Source organism: Amphiprion ocellaris, chromosome 18, assembly GCF_022539595.1.
Source record: "Amphiprion ocellaris isolate individual 3 ecotype Okinawa chromosome 18, ASM2253959v1, whole genome shotgun sequence".
In the NCBI taxonomy this organism is placed as follows: domain Eukaryota; kingdom Metazoa; phylum Chordata; class Actinopteri; family Pomacentridae; genus Amphiprion; species Amphiprion ocellaris.
The window spans coordinates 31,007,348-31,025,275 of record NC_072783.1 but is presented as its reverse complement, the minus strand read 5'-3'; the positions used below and the strand labels follow the sequence as shown (position 1 = coordinate 31,025,275).

At 38.9% G+C, this 17,928-nt stretch overlaps 2 protein-coding genes across 2 annotated transcripts; both read right to left on the bottom strand.

Moving 5' to 3' along the window:
- Positions 1-297: 297 nt before the first annotated feature.
- On the bottom strand, positions 298-3,240 carry slc18a3b (solute carrier family 18 member 3b). The gene has a single exon (XM_023290820.3). It carries the CDS (start codon positions 2,636-2,638, stop codon positions 1,070-1,072), a length of 1,569 nt encoding a protein of 522 aa, XP_023146588.1. The 5' UTR covers positions 2,639-3,240; the 3' UTR covers positions 298-1,069.
- Positions 3,241-10,774: 7,534 nt separating this feature from the next.
- Positions 10,775-16,801, bottom strand: rgrb (retinal G protein coupled receptor b). The gene is made up of 7 exons (XM_023290815.3): positions 16,384-16,801; positions 15,907-16,063; positions 13,930-14,051; positions 13,035-13,188; positions 12,729-12,846; positions 12,203-12,316; positions 10,775-11,215 (listed from the first exon to the last, which is right to left on the bottom strand). Exons 1-7 carry the CDS (start codon positions 16,457-16,459, stop codon positions 11,075-11,077), a joined length of 882 nt encoding a protein of 293 aa, XP_023146583.1. The 5' UTR covers positions 16,460-16,801; the 3' UTR covers positions 10,775-11,074.
- Positions 16,802-17,928: the final 1,127 nt, after the last annotated feature.

Here is a 17,928-nt window from a genome sequence, read left to right as displayed (position 1 = left end):
TTTGTTCAGCTTTGGTTCATATTGTGACTAATGCGCACTCGTTCTGTCTGTGCGCCTTTTTACCCACCGAGAGCTGCAGCTTATGGAAACCAAAAGTCAGAATTCGACTTTGCTGTCCTATTTTTCCTCATATTTTCTGCCTAATTAGAATTATTTTTCCAACTTCACTGTTGCTTGTGGACTCTGAACCACTTTCATCATCTAATTTACTCTCCTACACCTCAAGCAAAAATAACTTTTGCGCGTATTTTTCAGTGTTTATTCGTTTGAAATGACAATAAAAAATCACGGCTGTCACACAGATCCAAACAGAGATTTATTAAAACGACAGTTGTTAAATGAATACATATTTGTTCATCTTAAGGAGACTGACTTCATTGGCTACGTCTTGACAAAATGTTCATACACACACGCGCGCACACACACACATTTCGTAGAGGTCCACGTATGTTTTTAACAATTTACATTGTGCATGTATCCACATATGTACAAATTCCATTTATTATTATACATTTAATTTCAAACACCAAAAAATAAATCAGAAATAATGGTAATGATAAGAACAAACAGGCCCACAAGTTACAAAATCAACATTCACGAAATTTTCAAACAATTAAATTAAGAGAGAAATAAAAGAGGCCTTTGATGTGCAAGTAAAAAAAGTTTCCTCAGACTAAAAATATAGGCTATTTTGTGTAAGGGGGGAAATGTGCTGCTTATAGTTGGTCCCATATAATCTTGTACGCACATTTATCTATTTATATCTTTTTTTCATATAATACTCATTAATACACACAAATTCAACAGTAGCTGATAATCTCTCACAAAACTCCAGTTATACGTCCATGACAAACGCTACATAGACTTGTTCGACACAATGAAATCACAGTCAAAAAGAAAAGAGAAGAAAATCAACTTTGGAAAACGGGTCACACAATCATGATTTTGGTGATTGGGTGTTTATATTGCACATCGGTACTTACATAAAAGTTTGAACCACTAGATTATAACCCGCCTGAACTCCTCTACACACCTCTCCAGGGGGGATGTTGGACAGAGTGTGTCCAGTCTAAGTGTACTCCGGACCGGACGACTCCTCTGACAAGGACCGCTGTGCTTTGAACGGGTCGAACCCGTTTTCATCTACTGACAGGCAGTTCCCTGCCGAACTGTAGCCCTTCTTTTTAGCTCTCCTCTCCTCCATCTTGATAGTGTCGTACAGCCCCTGCGGAGCCTCCTCTAACAGGTTATCTCTCTCTGAGTAGGACGGTTTCATTTGGCACACGTTGCGCAGCAGCAGCAGGGCTGGTGCGTAAAGCACATTGACGAGACCCATACCCAGGTTAAGCTGTACAAAACCCATACTGTGCACTATCTGCCCGGCTACTATAGGACCCATAGCATATGCGACGGAGTAGGAAATATCTGCTATAGCATAAACACTACCGTACACGGAAACATGACGCACGTCAACTAAAAACGCAAGCGTCGGCAGCAGCGCGGTATCGACCAGCGCGATGCCAAAACAAATGCCGCACAACGGGGCGATGAGCTGCCCAAAAGTTTTGCATGCGGGGACTGTGCAGGAACTCGCCCCTATGATAACCAAACCTACAGCTCCGTAGAACCACTGCAAATTTGGATGCTGCGCTGCCAGTTTAACTGTTATATACACGCCGAGGACATGAGGGAAGAAGGCTGGGAGCCAGGTGAGTCCCATCTCCCACTGAGAGGAGTGCATGGTGGTCTCCATCCAGTTGGCTATGGTGGGCTCCAGAAAGGCAAGGGGGATGTTGCACACTGTGAGCGCCCCGGCCACCACAGCTATGTAGGGGTCAATCATGAGTCTGTATATGGGGGTGCCGACTGGCATGTTCTCTCTAGTCCTGTTGGAGAAGGGCTTGATCACGGTGAGCAGCATCAAGCCATCCGCCAAGCAAATGCAGGCGAGCACGATGAAGGGCACCCGCTTGCCCGCGAACTCGTACAGGACGCCCCCGAAGGGAGGCGCCACCAGACTGCCGAAAGAGATAAACGCCAGCGCGATGCCGAGCGCCGTGCTCCTCTCTGCCTCCACCGTGTATTTGTCTGCTATCATCGCGATCCCAGAGGTGTCCGCGAAAGCAGAGCCCAGACCCTGCAAACTTCTGGCCACAAAGAGCGTCGCATAGTTCTCCCCGAAAGCAAATATGCAGGTGGACACGAACATGACAGTGAGTCCGATTAAAAGTGGAATGTCATATCCGACCCGGTCTATGAAAGTTCCCGTGAGCGGGTTAACTAAGAGCTGGAGGATGGCTTTGGATGCAAAAAGTACTCCGATTTGGACATCTAAATTGTCCTTGTTGCTTTTGTCTTGGCTTGTGCTGTTGGCTGAACTGTTGGGGTGCATCACTACGTGGACGTGCTCTGACTGCTCACTCTCCAGATCAGCAAGATAGTCTGGAATAATTGGCACGATTACCATGTAGAGCATATTGTCCAGCAGGAGAGCCACGCAAACAATCACTAATATGATCCGTCTTTGCTGGTGCGGATCCCTCATCGCGGTGCCTAACTGCTTGGTTCTTTCGCCCATCTCGGATAGTTTTACGGCGGCTGATTTGGCCAACCCGGAGGATCCTCCTTCTCCATCCATGGTGTGCTTTAATTTTTGTGACTTTTCGATTTAAAAAAAATAAATAAATAAAAAATTGTAGTTGTGCTTCTCCCGTCTTCTGCCGGTTCTTTCAGCACCTCGGATGACTCATTGGTGTTTTCTCTACATTGATGTAATGCTCTCCGTCCTCACCTCGCCTGTGCGTAAAGGGAGAGGCGCAGAGGAACTTGGCTGCTTCATCGGTGAAGATGGCTTTCTTCAGCTCCTTCGTCTTGTCCTCGGCTCAGCCGCATCCGATGCTGTTTCATGATCTCCCGAGAAGTGACGTGGTGAAATCGTCGAATTTCTGCACCTTGCAGAGGTTTCGGCCACTATTCTCACATGGCAAAGTTTTGGTTTGGAGAGATTTTGTCACTTATTTGCAACACATAGGACGCTCAAAGTCTGGCATCTCTGTGCTCATGCCTCCTATCACCTGTGGCACTTTTGCGCTCTGCTCTGAGACCACGAGTGACTTCGTGGCCATTGGTGTACATTAACCCGCAGGTTCGGCGCTATTTTAGTTCTTTTTTTGTCTCCCCTTTTCACCAAGAGCTATGACGCATCACCAGCTTGCCCCCAAGTGGATCCCTTCGCCACTTGCCTCCTTTATGTTAATTTCCAACCGTGGCAGCAATCACTTCAACCAATAAGAGGTGGTGAGCACTACAAGAGTGGGGATGTTAGTCCGGTAATATCCAATGTGTGGCTCTTGGCTTTGGTGACATGGGGGAAAAAAAGTGACGTTTTACATTTAGGTACGCACATGAGCTGGTAAATCTTTTCTGAGGAAAATTTGTCTGATATTGATTTCAACACAAAAATAAAAATAACAAACATACCCAGCAGTCTATTTGCATGTTCCTTCCATCCCATAAGACTATAAATCTAAAGATAAACACCACAAACATGATATTAAATAACTACAATCTCACTATTATTTCCACAGATTTTTGGAATATTTTTGAAATATTAGTGCCATTCTTAATTTCAATGAAATATTTAAGTCAGTTAAGTCATGAACTGCTTCAGGAAGGGTTTGTAGTTTAGCATATTAGCTTTTTCAAAAAAAAAAAAAAAAGCTGTGCTCTGGACACGAACTCAGCAACACTGCACTGAAAAGACTTCAGTATTAGGAGGCAGTTGACAGCTTAAATGATCAAAAATAAGTCAGGCAGCCAAAGAGGTTTTCACCTCTTTAATGAGACAAAAATACAGTCCATTACCTTCTTAAATTGTATCCAAAAAATGAAAATCTTAGAATAATTGTAAAAATGTTGCATTTAATATGAAAAGACTCTTGCATGCAGCTCTTATCGTGCGGACCACAGTATGTACAATATGTGCAGGTCATGTTAATTTAAACATTGGCGACACCTTGTGGTGAAAATCAATAGTTACACCTCTGTACAAAGTCTGTTAAATGTAAAATGATTTCATTTCGCATCACCTCTCAATAAATGCCATATTTCTAAGTTGACCAGTAAGGCATTCCTCTTATGAACATTAAAAAACTAACAGTTAATACATTAAGAATTCAGGATTCAACATAAAAACTCAATGCGACAAAAGTGAATACATGTGTTATCAATGACAAACAAGTTAGAAAACCTGATGTCACTGAAACTAAATTAAGTATAGCTGTGATCTTCAATCAGCCTCATTCCCTGATCCTCATGGAAAAGGATACAGGAGGATTTGTGAAAAAGTCAAAATCCATAGAAACACAGTTACAGCAGCAAACAGAATATCTGAGGAGGTTAGAATCAGACTGGTCTAACCCATAAAAAATCCAAATTGAATTTTATATAATTTCTGTAATATTTTATGGTCTAGATTTTAGTGGCAAAGTGGTCTAACCCAAAAACCAGATATAGTGTTCCAGTAGTGCTTCCAATTCTTGAAAACACAAAACTTTGAACCCATTTGAACCCACCCACCTCAAAAACTACAGAAAGTGGGTCAGACCACTCTGCTTCCAAACCCTCGATATTGAAAAAGCACCGTATCACTAACCAGAACTACAGTGGTTGTCCTCCTAAAGTGACGCCACAGACAGAGAACTACTTTCACAATGTAGCTCTGAAAAACAGTGGAGTAAGTATTTCAGAGTTGGCACAGAGGTTATCAATGGACTTCTGTGACAGCACGGACTGTAGGAAATCACTGTATAATATTCACTTCTATAAACAGCATCCAAGAAAAAAAAAAACTTACTTACTCTTTGATACTAAACTGCAAGATTAAGCTTAGGATGAAAAATACTGGAAGTACACTCTTTGGTCAGATGAGACCAAGATGAATTTGTTCAACTGAGTCCAGCATGTTTGACCAGAACTACCACAGTGAATGTATAGTCCTGACAGTGAAGCACAGAGGTGGAAGTGTGATGATATGAGGGTGCATGAGAGCAAACGGTGTTGGGGAGATGACATTTATAGATGGCAGCATGAATACTTGTGAAAACAAAATATACTGGCTAATAGGATGACTCCTGATCTGCAGAAGCTTAGTAAAAGAGGAATATTCCAGCATGATTATGCCTCAACTTTGGCTGTTGGGGGTCAGAAATAAGTAGAGAGAGCGTTCATCAGAGAAAATCCAGTTCTCCCAGCCTTTTGCAGTCAGAGTTATGTCCTTCTTTGTGAAAGCCAGTCTGTTCTCATTTTGCAGTTTGGTGAGTCGTGGGGTACGTTGCCTCTTGTAAGCTTCCAGCCCCAATGAGTCTGTTAAATAAAGATGCACAGAGCTCTTAGAAACATCTTCAACAAGACTTTTCAGCCTCTGACTGAGTCGCTGGCATGACTGGTGTCTTCTACCCTCGGCCTTTCTCATCAGATCCTTGGCTCTTGCATTTGGTCCAGATGGACGTCCTGAATGAGGCCAGTCTTTGAAGGATCCTCCTTTGTTGTTCCTTTGCCCCCACTTCTGCACCCAGCGGATACTTCTGCCAAGGGCTTGAGATACCTGCTGACGCATTTTTCCTACATTTTGAAGAGTAATGGCCTGAGCAAAGCTTTTCCACCTTTACTCTTGGCCATGGTAACAACGCTTCCAAAATTTGGTTGTGAGTGTAATGCATTTTGGTCAAGCAAGGAATTTATATACTGACCCCTGACAGTTTGACCAGACCAACAACTAAAGAGTATCTGATAGACCAAATCATCACACATGTTGTCCAGTGTAGAGAACAAACCTACCAAATACGTTGTCTGACTTGAATCCAATAAAGCACCTTTGGGGTATTTTAAAGAGGAAAGTAGAACAACAGAAGAAGAGCATCTAAAAAGAAGAATAACAGAACCCCTCCCCAGATAATTGGTATGCTCCATGCCTCTATTAGTGTTACTAAAAATAAAGCTGGACATACACCTTATTGGAAAAATAATGATAATTTGAACCCCAGTAACAACACTAGTATTTTTGTTCCAATAAGTTCATACTGTGGAGCCTCAAAATGCAGTAAATCTAAATTAGTTTGTAATTGTACAAAAAGGAAAATGCTGTTCAACTTAGAGGTCATGCTATTATAGAGAGGTGATACAATTTGAATTAACTGACCTTTAAAATGAATAAATCTTTTTAATTTTCTGTCTAGTTAGATTTAGTTTCTGATATAGATTTAGTTTTTTTATGCTGTAAAAGAAATATCGTTTAATATTTTTAGCATCATGTTGTTTGTATAAAGGATATTTGTTTACTTTGTTCTTAACAAGCTTTCTAACTCTTTGCCAGCAGAGGGCAGTGAAGACTTTCATATAATAATGATTGTGAACTGTATAGTGGCACCCACTCCAAGACAAAACACAGGATTGGATCTCCATTGCTCTGACACCAAACCACTACTGAGCAAATTTAAATCTGTTCGAACAAATATGAGTTAATAAATACATAAAATGCATCATTAAAGTAGTTTAACAGACCAATATTCTCAAATATCATCAAATAGGGAACTTTCATTTGTGGGAAATGTTCACCAGTACAAGAAACTCTTATGGTTTGTGCAACTCTAAATAAAAATAAATGGCTGTTAGTGTTATATTCAAATAGGTCCTATTAGATAAATTTATCTTCGAAGACAAAATTGCACTACTGCTAACAATGATAACAATAATTTTAGACTGTCAAGCTGTATCCCTCTTGCATTCCAGTAAATATGACTTGTTGCAAACGCTTCTGTTGCTGATTTTTGCATGACAAATGTGTTTGCTGGATGCTGTTCTCAGGAGACAGTGTGCTCAGTGGATTATCTGAAGCAGAAAACATTAATACACCAATAGGAGGATTAACACACCACAGGAAACAACTGCCCAATTTCACTAATGAGAGAGGCTTCGCTCTGCACTCACTATTACATTAATACTCCAGTGTTATAGTCTTATACTGCAGCAGCGCTACAGTCTTTAAAATACTGCTGTCCTATGAGTGACGGTGCATGGATCATCTCTCCAAACTCATTCTAGTAACTTGGCACAGTGAAGAGTGTCAGATTTGTCCTCTGTGTTGAATTATGGATGATGATTTGGATTCTGATACCAAGAGGTCACACAGAGGGCTTTAATTTATGAGACTAGAAAGAAATGCTGTCGAGATGTCGAATGACGCAAATATGATCTAATCCTTTAAAAGTGATTTCACGGAAAATCCACAGGAGACGTGTCACATCATCGACACTTTGTCATGTAATAAAATCTAAATTTCTGTTGACGTTTGTGACCCAGAACCCATTATGAACAGACACATAGAGTATTGTGTAACACATGACCAAGCTTCACATGTTGGATTTTATTATGTCTCCTTCCACGCTGTGATATAATCTGACCTGTGGACTCTAATGTATAAGGTTTAAGGAAAGATTTACTCTGACCTTTGCTTTTGCTTCTCTGATAAGTAGCTCCCACCTTTGATCTGGACTCTTTTACATCAGTAAACATGCTCATTTTTTTAAGTCTTATTCATGATAAACGTCCAGGATTGCACGTTTTGGACCAATACATGGAAAGTCAGTAACTTGGAACGTAAACAAATACTAAACTCAGTTCACGTCTGTGCCTAAACTCCAAACATGATTATGCAATATTTCTTTTTAATTTTTTTTTTTTAGCTTGAACTGTTACTCACCGGCTGATCTTGTGTACTTCAACAGATCAAGTGCTCTTCAACCATAATCCGCATTTTAAAAGGCCTTATGCTTTTTGTAGAAGTATAATCCAGCTGTGCAGGATTTCAGAATGATAAATTTAAGCTATATTTTGAGCATTTGTTTCATCATTTTTTACTTTTTTTTGTATATTTAAATCACAAGAAGGATTAACATTGTGTACACATGGTGGTACTAAACCTTTAAACATGTGCATGAGAGCAATATTCATGCATAGAAAATCAAGATAAACGGGACGTTTTTATGTTTTTTTCTCATTAAACTATTTGATCAATTTTTACTTTGGCAGGTTGTGATATGTTCTTTACTTGTTCAATTGCTCATGTCATAGAAATAGTTAAAATTGGAGATTTAAACAACCCAAGGAGGAATATTTTTTTCATTTTTCAATCAGATGTGGACTTTTAAAGTTAATTTTGACAGTGGTAAATATCTTTGAATTTGACTACTGTGGGCCAAAAAGGGGATTTTAAAAAAATTCTTACATCATTTTTTCTATTCCTGTCAGTGTGGCTTTGCTCAACAGCAAATAGACTGTGATGTAAGGAATAAAAATGACAAGAAGTACTATTTGAATGGGCAGCTGAATGGAATAACATGTGAAAGAAAACATAAATGGTCAGAAATGTTTATCAGAGCTTGTTTGAGGATGATTTGGAGGATAGAAGATTGTGTCACGTGTGACAGTTTGCTCCTTAACTATATATTGAAGTGATTTAATATTGGTAGGATATGAAAAGAGGAAAGTAAAAACCAGCACAATACACAAGAAAGAGGTGATACAAGGCTGAAAACACTTTGACTTGATATAAAAGGTTTCTTATTGGGTGCAGTGTTTTTACATTTATGGCTGCGATCCTGATGTCATGATGCTCTTAAGGTCAAAATCTGACTGATTAACTAAATCTCATGTCACATGTATGAATCCATATGTGGTGCGGTTGCTGTTTTTGCTGCATAAGGACGGATGTGTGTGGTTTTTTTTTTCACACCATCTGTTCGTGACTCGCATTAGATTAAAAATAGTCATCATTCTCTATTTAAGCACAGTCTGGAACACCTTCACCTCACCTTGTGGGCGGATCCCCAATTTAAATCCTGACTCTATTGGAAAAAAACATTGTAGTCAGATTTACTGTGAGTACTGTGTTAGAATAAAGCTCGGTGGGGCTATATCTGTCTGTGACAAGTCGTTCTGCTTTCTTCCGGTGAGCTTGTTGCTTCTGTTTCTGTCCACGGCTCTGATAAAATTAGATCAGTAGTCCACGCACAGCCGTGTAATCAGCCATTAAGCAAAGAGCCAACTGCTTCCAAGAATGTGACACTAATCTGTCAGATTGTTCAAGTCTCTCCTGAGAAAAGACCCGGTTAACCCGAGGTGAATGAGAAATGCTCAACATGTAGTACCTGTTAATGAGCAGAGCTTGTTCATGTGTTGTAAGGACATCTGATACTGAAGAGGCACAACAGCAGTCATGAGTCAGCTTCTGGTTAGGGGGAGTGGTTGTTTTGTTTTGCAACTTTAGCGTACCAACTTAACTTCAGCTACTTCTGTCCCCTACAAACACGATAAAATGCACAAATACATTATTATAGTGCTGACATCTTGCCAGAGGTGATGTGCTTGATATACGTTTTCATTCAGTCAGTCAACATGCTGATGATTCATGAATATAAAGATGTTTACTATTTTTGGTTTAGGTTGTTGCTTTGCTAAAATTTACTGCTAATTAAGCAGTAACACAAACTACATCTGAAGTTAACGGGAAAGTCATTAGTTCGACAGGTGTTTGATTATAAACCAAAATTCTGGACAAATTCATATTTTAATCTGATGATGGTTATCACCAAAAATTCAAATAATAACAAATGAAAATCAGCCTTAAAGGAACATAAATGTACCAAATGTCATTCATTCGGTCACTGTCGAAACATTTATTTCACAACCACAAATGATGCCGGAGAAAAAGTTGTGAGGAGCATGAATGTTGGTTCTTCTAGTAGTTAGTGTAATATTTTTGTGTGAACCAAAAGGACAGTTTGAAGTTAGCATCCATAGCTAAAACACACTTTACATTAAAATCGGTTAATATATTTTTCTCTGTTGCTTTGATTTCAAATGAGTGACTCTGAGTTGACTTAAGGCTACTATTTCAGACCTCTGACACTGTGACTTTTGCTCATTAGGGCTGACTCCTCCGTCTCCGTCGACAGTGAGAGGATTTCACCTGTTGACGACCGGCCTACTGGCAACGTCACTCCTGAGGTTAGTGTGACAGAGTTTCACCGGGGCTTATTTCTGGATTGGATCTATTTAGCGTCTCAGAGACCACAGTCACTTCTTCTCTGTGCCCTCACTGACAAACACAAATGTGACTCAAACTTAAGAAAAAAGACAGAGAGGCATGCATGTAATCAAAGAGTAATATGAGCAAACATCAGTGTTGGCAGGGATTACATTCTTGCCTAAATGCTTAACTTCCTATTTGCCATCCAACTTACCGACATGTTTTGCTACTGTTTACAAATTTGATGACTCGTTCCTCTAAAAAATAAACTCTTAATGACGTCTTTATTCCTGCAACAGGGACTCTGCATTTGCTTTTGTGCAAATCAGCACAATGAAAAGCGTCAAAATTTCTAAATAAGTTAAATCTGTAGCTATATTCAGGTAATGTGAGATTCTCTGCCTCTTCACTCATCAGTTTACTCATAGACAACCAGTTAAATGTGCCTAAGTTCACTTTTAACACAATTGCGTAATGCAGTCTTAACACAGTAAATGCTTCCTCACTATATATAGCAGTTATATCACAGCTCTCCAGTCCACCAAACAAAAGCACAATTCATTAATCTGTTTGGTGTCACATCAGGGCGTCTCTGGTTGCTGGTCGCTTGTAGCAATTAGCCTTCTTGTTACTTACCACAGCTCCTTTATTCAGGCCAAGTGTTAAAATAGATTCAGGACACGGTAATAGAGCAGCAACATCTGTGTTTATTGTGAGCGTTAAATGTGGACGGAGGAGCAGAGCAGGTAAGATACCAGTTACTGGAGAGAAAAAAAATGCTTTAAAAAGGATAAATTATCTTAAATGAATCCTGTTTAAACAAAGAGGTTGTCCCGAGTTGCAGCTACTGTCCAGATAGTATGAAAATAACACAACTGTACAGACATCTAAACGGCTCAGTGATGTTTACTTTACAGCATCTTAGTGTGTAAGTGTGTGAGCAGATGATGGTCTTTGACATTTTGCAAGAACATATTGAGTTTGCTTTTATTTCGACTTCTTAACAACTGGCTCAACAATCTTCTGTCCGGTGAGGAAGTGCCAAACGCCGCCTCGGTAGAACTCATTTCCAAATGAGTAGAGGAGAGCGTTGAAGATAGGGTTTGTCTTTGCAACAACCGGAAGCACCTACAAGAGAAAACAAGCATCTGTACTATTTTTTGGGGTACTTACTTTCAGAATTTATCACAATTTAGATCTTATTTTAGACATATCATTCATGTTTATCAGCTATAAAAACATGGTGCTTAATATGTGAACATGGCAACAGCTAAAACAAACTTCCTACAGGTAAACAAACACAAGCAGTCAAATGTTTCAACCATCATTATCTACACCACTTCATTTGGAGGTCAAACTATAACTAAGCGCACCATAAAATTGTAAATTTTAAAACCCCTCCTTGCACAGAAAAGCTGTTCATGCCATTAACTATCTAGGAAAGATGGACGTAACCACGGCAACGTAACCCACTGGTTCTGTTTTAAAGCCTTGAGCCTGGAATTTGGCCGTTGCCATCTTGTTTTTTTTAAAAAAGGATGTGACAAATAATGAGTGAATCTGCCTGAGAAACGACTTCTCAATCACAACTTAGCCACGCCCTAAAGGCATTCCCTGCTTTGTTGTATATTTTATTCTAAATGGCACCATAATTAACTAAATTAACATCATTTGTTACTAAAGGAGACTTGAAGCTAGCAATTGAGACCATAAACTCATTAAGGAAATGTTTACTGAGGTAATAAATGAAGTGAAAAGTAGGCTAATTTTCTCATAAGATCGGAAGTCTTTTTGCAACCAGAGGAGTCGCCCCCTGCTGTCCATTAGAAAGACTGCAGGTTTAAGTCACTTCCACATTGGCTATGTCTATATTTTAATATACAGCCTATTGTTTGAGCACACTGTGGCAGGTTAAACTGCACTGGATACTAACGTAGTGTGGTCTTTATTATCTGTCCTTCTCGTTTCAGGTCACAACTGCAAAAGTAAGACCCAGTCTGTAATATACTGCAATTGGCTTTTAAACTATGTCAACAAAAAAGACAAATTCCTTCCCTTCTTTTTCACTATATTTCCCCCACACTGTGAGAATGAATTAAACAAAAAAGCACTCACCATTCTTAGCTTTGGAGACACAACCTTGACATTCTCAAAGCAGGCGTAGATACACATGAGGACGTAGGGGCCCCAGCACATCAGCATCACCCTCAAGGGCATACTGGTGTTAAACTAGAAAGTAAAGACCATTGTGTTACAAGCTGTATGGCTTATTATCTAGCAAGATAGCCATTTCCCTTTGGGTCAAGTCTCTATGCTGAGCTAGGTTAATTACCTGCTGGCTGTGTCCTCATATTGAGTGTACAAACATAAGAAAGGCATCAATCTACACATTTAACTCAAGTCAAGGAACCCAATTTCTGTACTTTCAACACAATTTTCAAGATTCTTCTTCACACACTACTACTGATCATGGTCTTTCATGCAAGTATTTGTTGTAATCAAACGCCAACACACACAATAATATGCTACAATACTAACAACAGGTGTAAGTACCACACTCAAATCAGAATTTGGGACCATGTTGGAAAAGAAATTGAGCATTCCTATGCAACTGATTTTGAGAAAACTGCAGCACATTTACCCTGTGGTGGTGGATCTTCTTGAAGTGTTTGTGGATGGAATCATAACAAGACATCATGGTGAAAGCTGGGAACATCAGGTAGAGCGCCACCAGAGTCAGCATGTAGGTCACATAGTCCCTGTCAGACAGGAAAATAAATGGGAAATAAGTGTGAAAGTGCTCCATGAAGCAGCTTTTTTTGGAGCATCTCTTAATATACAATAATTCTGAGCTGACTAAAAACATTAATGTGAACTGATGGCAAAGAAAGCAACAGCAAAAGGATCATTTTATCCCTAAGCATAATTTCTGTGTGTTTTTCTTTACCTGTCTCCTCGGGTGTAGTCCAGTGTGCAGCACGTCCTCATAGGCTCAAAGTCATAGACGCCCCATCCCATGAGAGGAACAGCAGCCCAGAAGATGGACAGAATCCAGACGATGCCACTCATCGTCAGAGTCGTGCTCCAGAAGAGCTTCTGTCCTACAGAATGAAAGGATAGGTGTCAAAGTTGTTTGTTTAGATGTGGCTATTGATGTTTGCTGATATTTTGGGCTACCTGCAGGGAAGACATAATCTGAGACACTCAGTTTATTTTAGCATAAAACCTCTGAAGAACAAAACCTCAAAGAAAAGACAGTGTCAAGATAAAATTGCCTTCAACAGCTATCAGTTAGCTTGTGTAAATACTGTAACTGAGATGGGGCTATTATGAATATTCATTTTCAGATAAGTGTAAAATTGCATTAAGCGACTTTTTGGAAGCACTTGTAAGCATGACACGGATATTTTATTACCTTATAATGTTAATATAATGGATTTATTAGCAAACAGTCACCTTGTTTCTTATCGTCTTTAATTTAGACTTTAATTGAAACAGCCACCTGATTAAAATAAGTTCAATATTTACTCTTTTTCTGTGAAAAATATCTGGATTTTCAGGGCCTAAGACTTGCCTGTCTGTTGTTAAGTGCCAGGCAGCAATGACTGTATAAAAAACTGTTATTTTGAAAATAAATTAAACTGAACAGTGCAAAAATGTTGTTCAGTGCAACCTCAACAATACTAAAAAAACATAGCAATAATGCTTAAGTAAGGATCTTTGCCATCAGCATTTAGTTTTGCAGTAAATATTAGGTTTTGCCATTTTTTTCTTGACGTAATAGTGATTTATAGTCCATATTTTGTTCCTCTGGACAGCGACCTGAACCGAACTGAACTCACTGGTGCAGTACTGGTGATATCTGTCCCAAGCAATACAAGCCATGAAGCTGATGGAGGCCAGAACCGATATCATCCCCTGGAAACCGTGATAGGCACAACCCTCCTGACCAAATGGCCAATACCTAGAAAAGACAAAGGAAGTCGAGTCACACTCCAGTGTGCACCCAAAATTACATAAACACTGTTACATATCAGGCTGTGAATGCAGACTGGTGGCATTTTTCAAAGACCCTCTCTGGTGAAAATCAAGTTTTTTACTTTGTTAACAGGTCAGGCTGAGCATTTCCATCGTAGCCCTTCATCAGGCAACTGATCATATTTGGTAACTTTCGTACACATGAAATATGGCGTTGCTCCCACCTCTCAGTGAGCTCGAGAAGCATGTGGTTTTCACACAGCCAGTCAGCGAAGATCACGCTACATTACATCACACTACATCATGGCATTCGACCAATCAGCAGAGGCCTGGAACATATCAAACTTTCTCTTTTTTCCGAAGTTGGAAAAAGACGGACTTGTGGTTCGGTCCTCTTCCATATTTGTGGTTGAAATGTCAAAAGTAACCATGATTAGTTGATGAAACCCACACATTTTATGACTGAGTAGTTGTGCTAAGTGATGATACACAGTATACATTTCTTGGAATGTTTTTTTTTTTTAATCAATAACAGACAAGGAACCATATATGGCAACTTTATTGACCTTGAATTTCAACAGGAAAATTAAAAATTCTGAAAAATGTCACAAAAGTAAAGAAGTCTTATGCCCTCCAGTAACACTACAGGGTTGACATTTTGAATTTCAAAGTATTTCAATGAATGTCCTTTAAAGGGTTAAAGCTACAGTGTGCTGATGATCGTCATCAAAACATGGATTCAGACTTCTGGGGTTTCGTATGAAACAAACTTAAGGAACCAATCCTGTTTATTTACTGGATTATCCTTTTTCATTATTCGTCTTTGGAGTCGGTTTCTAGTTCTAACATCTATGACTGAAATACTCTAATATTACAACTTTCTAGTAGTTTTATCGTGTTTTGGCAGAGTTGTGGCGGCTTCATAGATCTGCACATTCTACAGTTACAGGAATTGATTATTTTCATGGGAAAAAAATTGTGTATTGTGGATTGTGTATGTATTCTTCAATTTTGCATTTTTAGTATCCTGGTGCATATTTTTTTCTTTTTTCTTATTTTTTCTTATTTATCTTGTATCTGTATCTATCTATAACTTATGTCTTTAATTTATAGGTGTGTTCTCTTACTGTCACTTTGCTGTTGTGACGCTGCAAATTTCCCTTTGTAGGACTAATAAAGGATATTCTATTCTATTCTAATTATGTAACTTTAACACCCAGAGATGAGTTTTAAGGTGTTAAAGTGATGACCAGAAAGGGGACTTTAAAAGAACAAACTCAGGAAACAGCAGTACAATTTTAAATTAACCCACTAGTTTCCAACTTTTTTGACTAGTGACCCACCAAACACACACAACCCCTCCGAATAAAATATCTGTAGGCTGTGAGCAATTAATGCACACAGTTATGTTTGATTTAGATGGCTTCAATACATGTGTCACTGAAAATGAAATCTTCAACCATCTTGCAGCAAGGTTAGTTGTCTGGGTAAGGAAAATGAGCAACTAGAGTCCACAGTTCATTTTTGTCCCCAGGCAAAGTCATGTGACAGGAAACCCAAAATATCTAAAAATAACGTCGCATTATCTTTCTTAAAACTGTCTTTGTTCTACAGTTTGTAAAATCACTTTGTTTGGTAACTTCCGAGAGATTTGCTTGTGAAAAAAGGTGAATTGTGGATCGGATTGTCGGGTCGGATTAGGAAACCCAGAGGCTTATTTAGCTTGTGTTGGATAATATCCAACACTGGACTTTTTTTTCCTTCAGATCAAACAAATGTTGGACTCACACATGATTTAAAAACTGCATGTGGTAAGAGAAACTTTGAAAAGTGCGTGATACCTGATATAACTGGCATAAGCAGCCGTGAGGCCGTTAATATTCAAACAGAGGTCAGCAATGGCAAGATTGAAGACAAAGAAGTTGCTGGGATTTCGCATCTCCTTCACTGTGAGGAAAGACACGATGCTGATGGCATTGAGGAAGAATCCCAGCATTCCTAGAAGTGAGAAGAAGACAGACAATTTCCATTTTAACCAGAGCTATTGTGATTTGCAAGCAGTCTTATCACCATGATCCAAAACTTTATGGCCCACAAAGTTTGCAAACATACAGAGGTACATTTTAAATGGAATTTGTCTATTTTTTGATTTAGAAAATGGAAACTTTCAACACAATGTCAAGCAATAATCTGAGAAAAATAAAGACATGAATGCAAGGTTTGCACTTTTCTAAATTTTTACAAGCTGTACTTCCAGAGTGAACTGTCCCTTTAAATCTTATGCAATCCTGTTTTTCAGTGTCTCTCGGTCCACTTACCCCCAACTAGAAGAGCTGAGCCGAATGTAAACATGTCAAACTCCGTGAATCCCTCCGGTAACGTGTATGCTGCCATGTTGAAGTGCACAGATAAAAACTTTTTGCACAAAAGACGAGTCCTTTCCTTTATTTTCCGATGCGTAAAGAAGCACCGTCTCCAAACACCACGACGCCTTATAAAGGCTCTTTCACGTGAAAAAGCATAAAGACACTAATCTCAGTAAACCTCCCCCTTTGCAATCCCCCGAAGAATGTGGTAACGAGCAGACTTCCTGCAAACTTTATGCAAGTTTGTGGCCGCAAAAAAAGAAAAACTTTGCGCGATTGCTGCGTAACTCTTTGACGTGAAACCCCACGAAGTTTGTTCGATTTTACGCTCAAATATGATCAGAAACTGTGCAGGCTGCTGGGAGACAGCAGCCGCTTTCTTTGAGTTTAATTCAGCAGCGTTTTTAAGTGATAAGGAAAGAGAAGGGAAACATGGGAAATGGTGTCTTTTAACCTGGATTTTAGTTGTGGCGACTGATGCTCATTATTCAGATTACGACTATTATAATTGCAACCTCTTGCGGAAAATTTGTGATGTTTGGACTGTTTCAATACAACTGACGTGACCTTCAAAGAAAATACATACTTATAGCATTGAGAAAATTAAAATTTATCCATGAAAATATACTGAAAAGTTGCAAATTGGCTTTGAATAAATTTTTTTCCTGAATATATTCACAGAAATTGCTCCAATAGTTAACTTAGGTTTTACTGTCTGATTTTCTGAAAGCATACAGTTACGGTCCGTGTATATTTTGGCAATTGGATTTTCCGTTCTGAAACGGGTATTGAAAAACAAAAAAATTAGTGGTTATTTGATTTTCATTTTAAAATACAAAAATAAAATTGAAATACAAGGCGTTTTTCCTTTTCATGATCAAAAGGGATATATGAAATTTTAAAAATGCTTTAATTTTCATTTTACAGCTTTTAAAAAAGTTATTTTGCTTTAAGGTTAACTGAAACCCGTTGAGCTGCACTGAAGTTTAACATTCAGCTGGTTTGAATTAAACCAAGCTTAACTTAACATTGCGCAACATTACCTCTCTCAATCTCCATAATTTCAATAAATTCCTTCTCTCTTCCACTGCTCAAGTTCAATCCAGTATATAAAGTGACATTAATAGTGAATAAACTAACAACCAGCCATTGTATGTATTTATTATTGCATGTATTTGTAGTAAAACATGAGTTGAAACATCCTACTTTTGGATCTAGAACTGCACAAGCTGTTCATTTTCAGTCACCTGATGAGTTAAACTCCCCTTTTTATGTGAGGTTGAAGCAGAAAGTCTGAGTTAACAAAGAAAGTTGTTTATAATTTGCGATACCTGTTATCTCAGACTGAGGCTTTAGTTTTTGTTGAGCCGATTTACACGTAGAAACTTTGTTCAGGAAGATTTCTCAGTAGTTCAGAGGACAGGCTGCTTTTTACACAACCTTGTAAGAGAACGTCTGTCAATGCTTTCACCAGAATTTAGAAACACAACACTTCCT

Bases quoted from the DNA above. Each gene is read 5' to 3' on its own strand.
- slc18a3b (XM_023290820.3), bottom strand. From the start codon at position 2,638: ATGGATGGAGAAGGAGGATCCTCCGGGTTGGCCAAATCAGCCGCCGTA.
- rgrb (XM_023290815.3), bottom strand. From the start codon at position 16,459: ATGGCAGCATACACGTTACCGGAGGGATTCACGGAGTTTGACATGTTT. The intron at 14,052-15,906 runs GTATCACGCACT...TGTCTTTTCTAG, and splicing joins GCTTATGCCAGTTATATCAG to GTATTGGCCATTTGGTCAGG. The intron at 12,317-12,728 runs GTAAATGTGCTG...TTTACTTTCTAG, and splicing joins AGAAGATCCACCACCACAGG to TTTAACACCAGTATGCCCTT.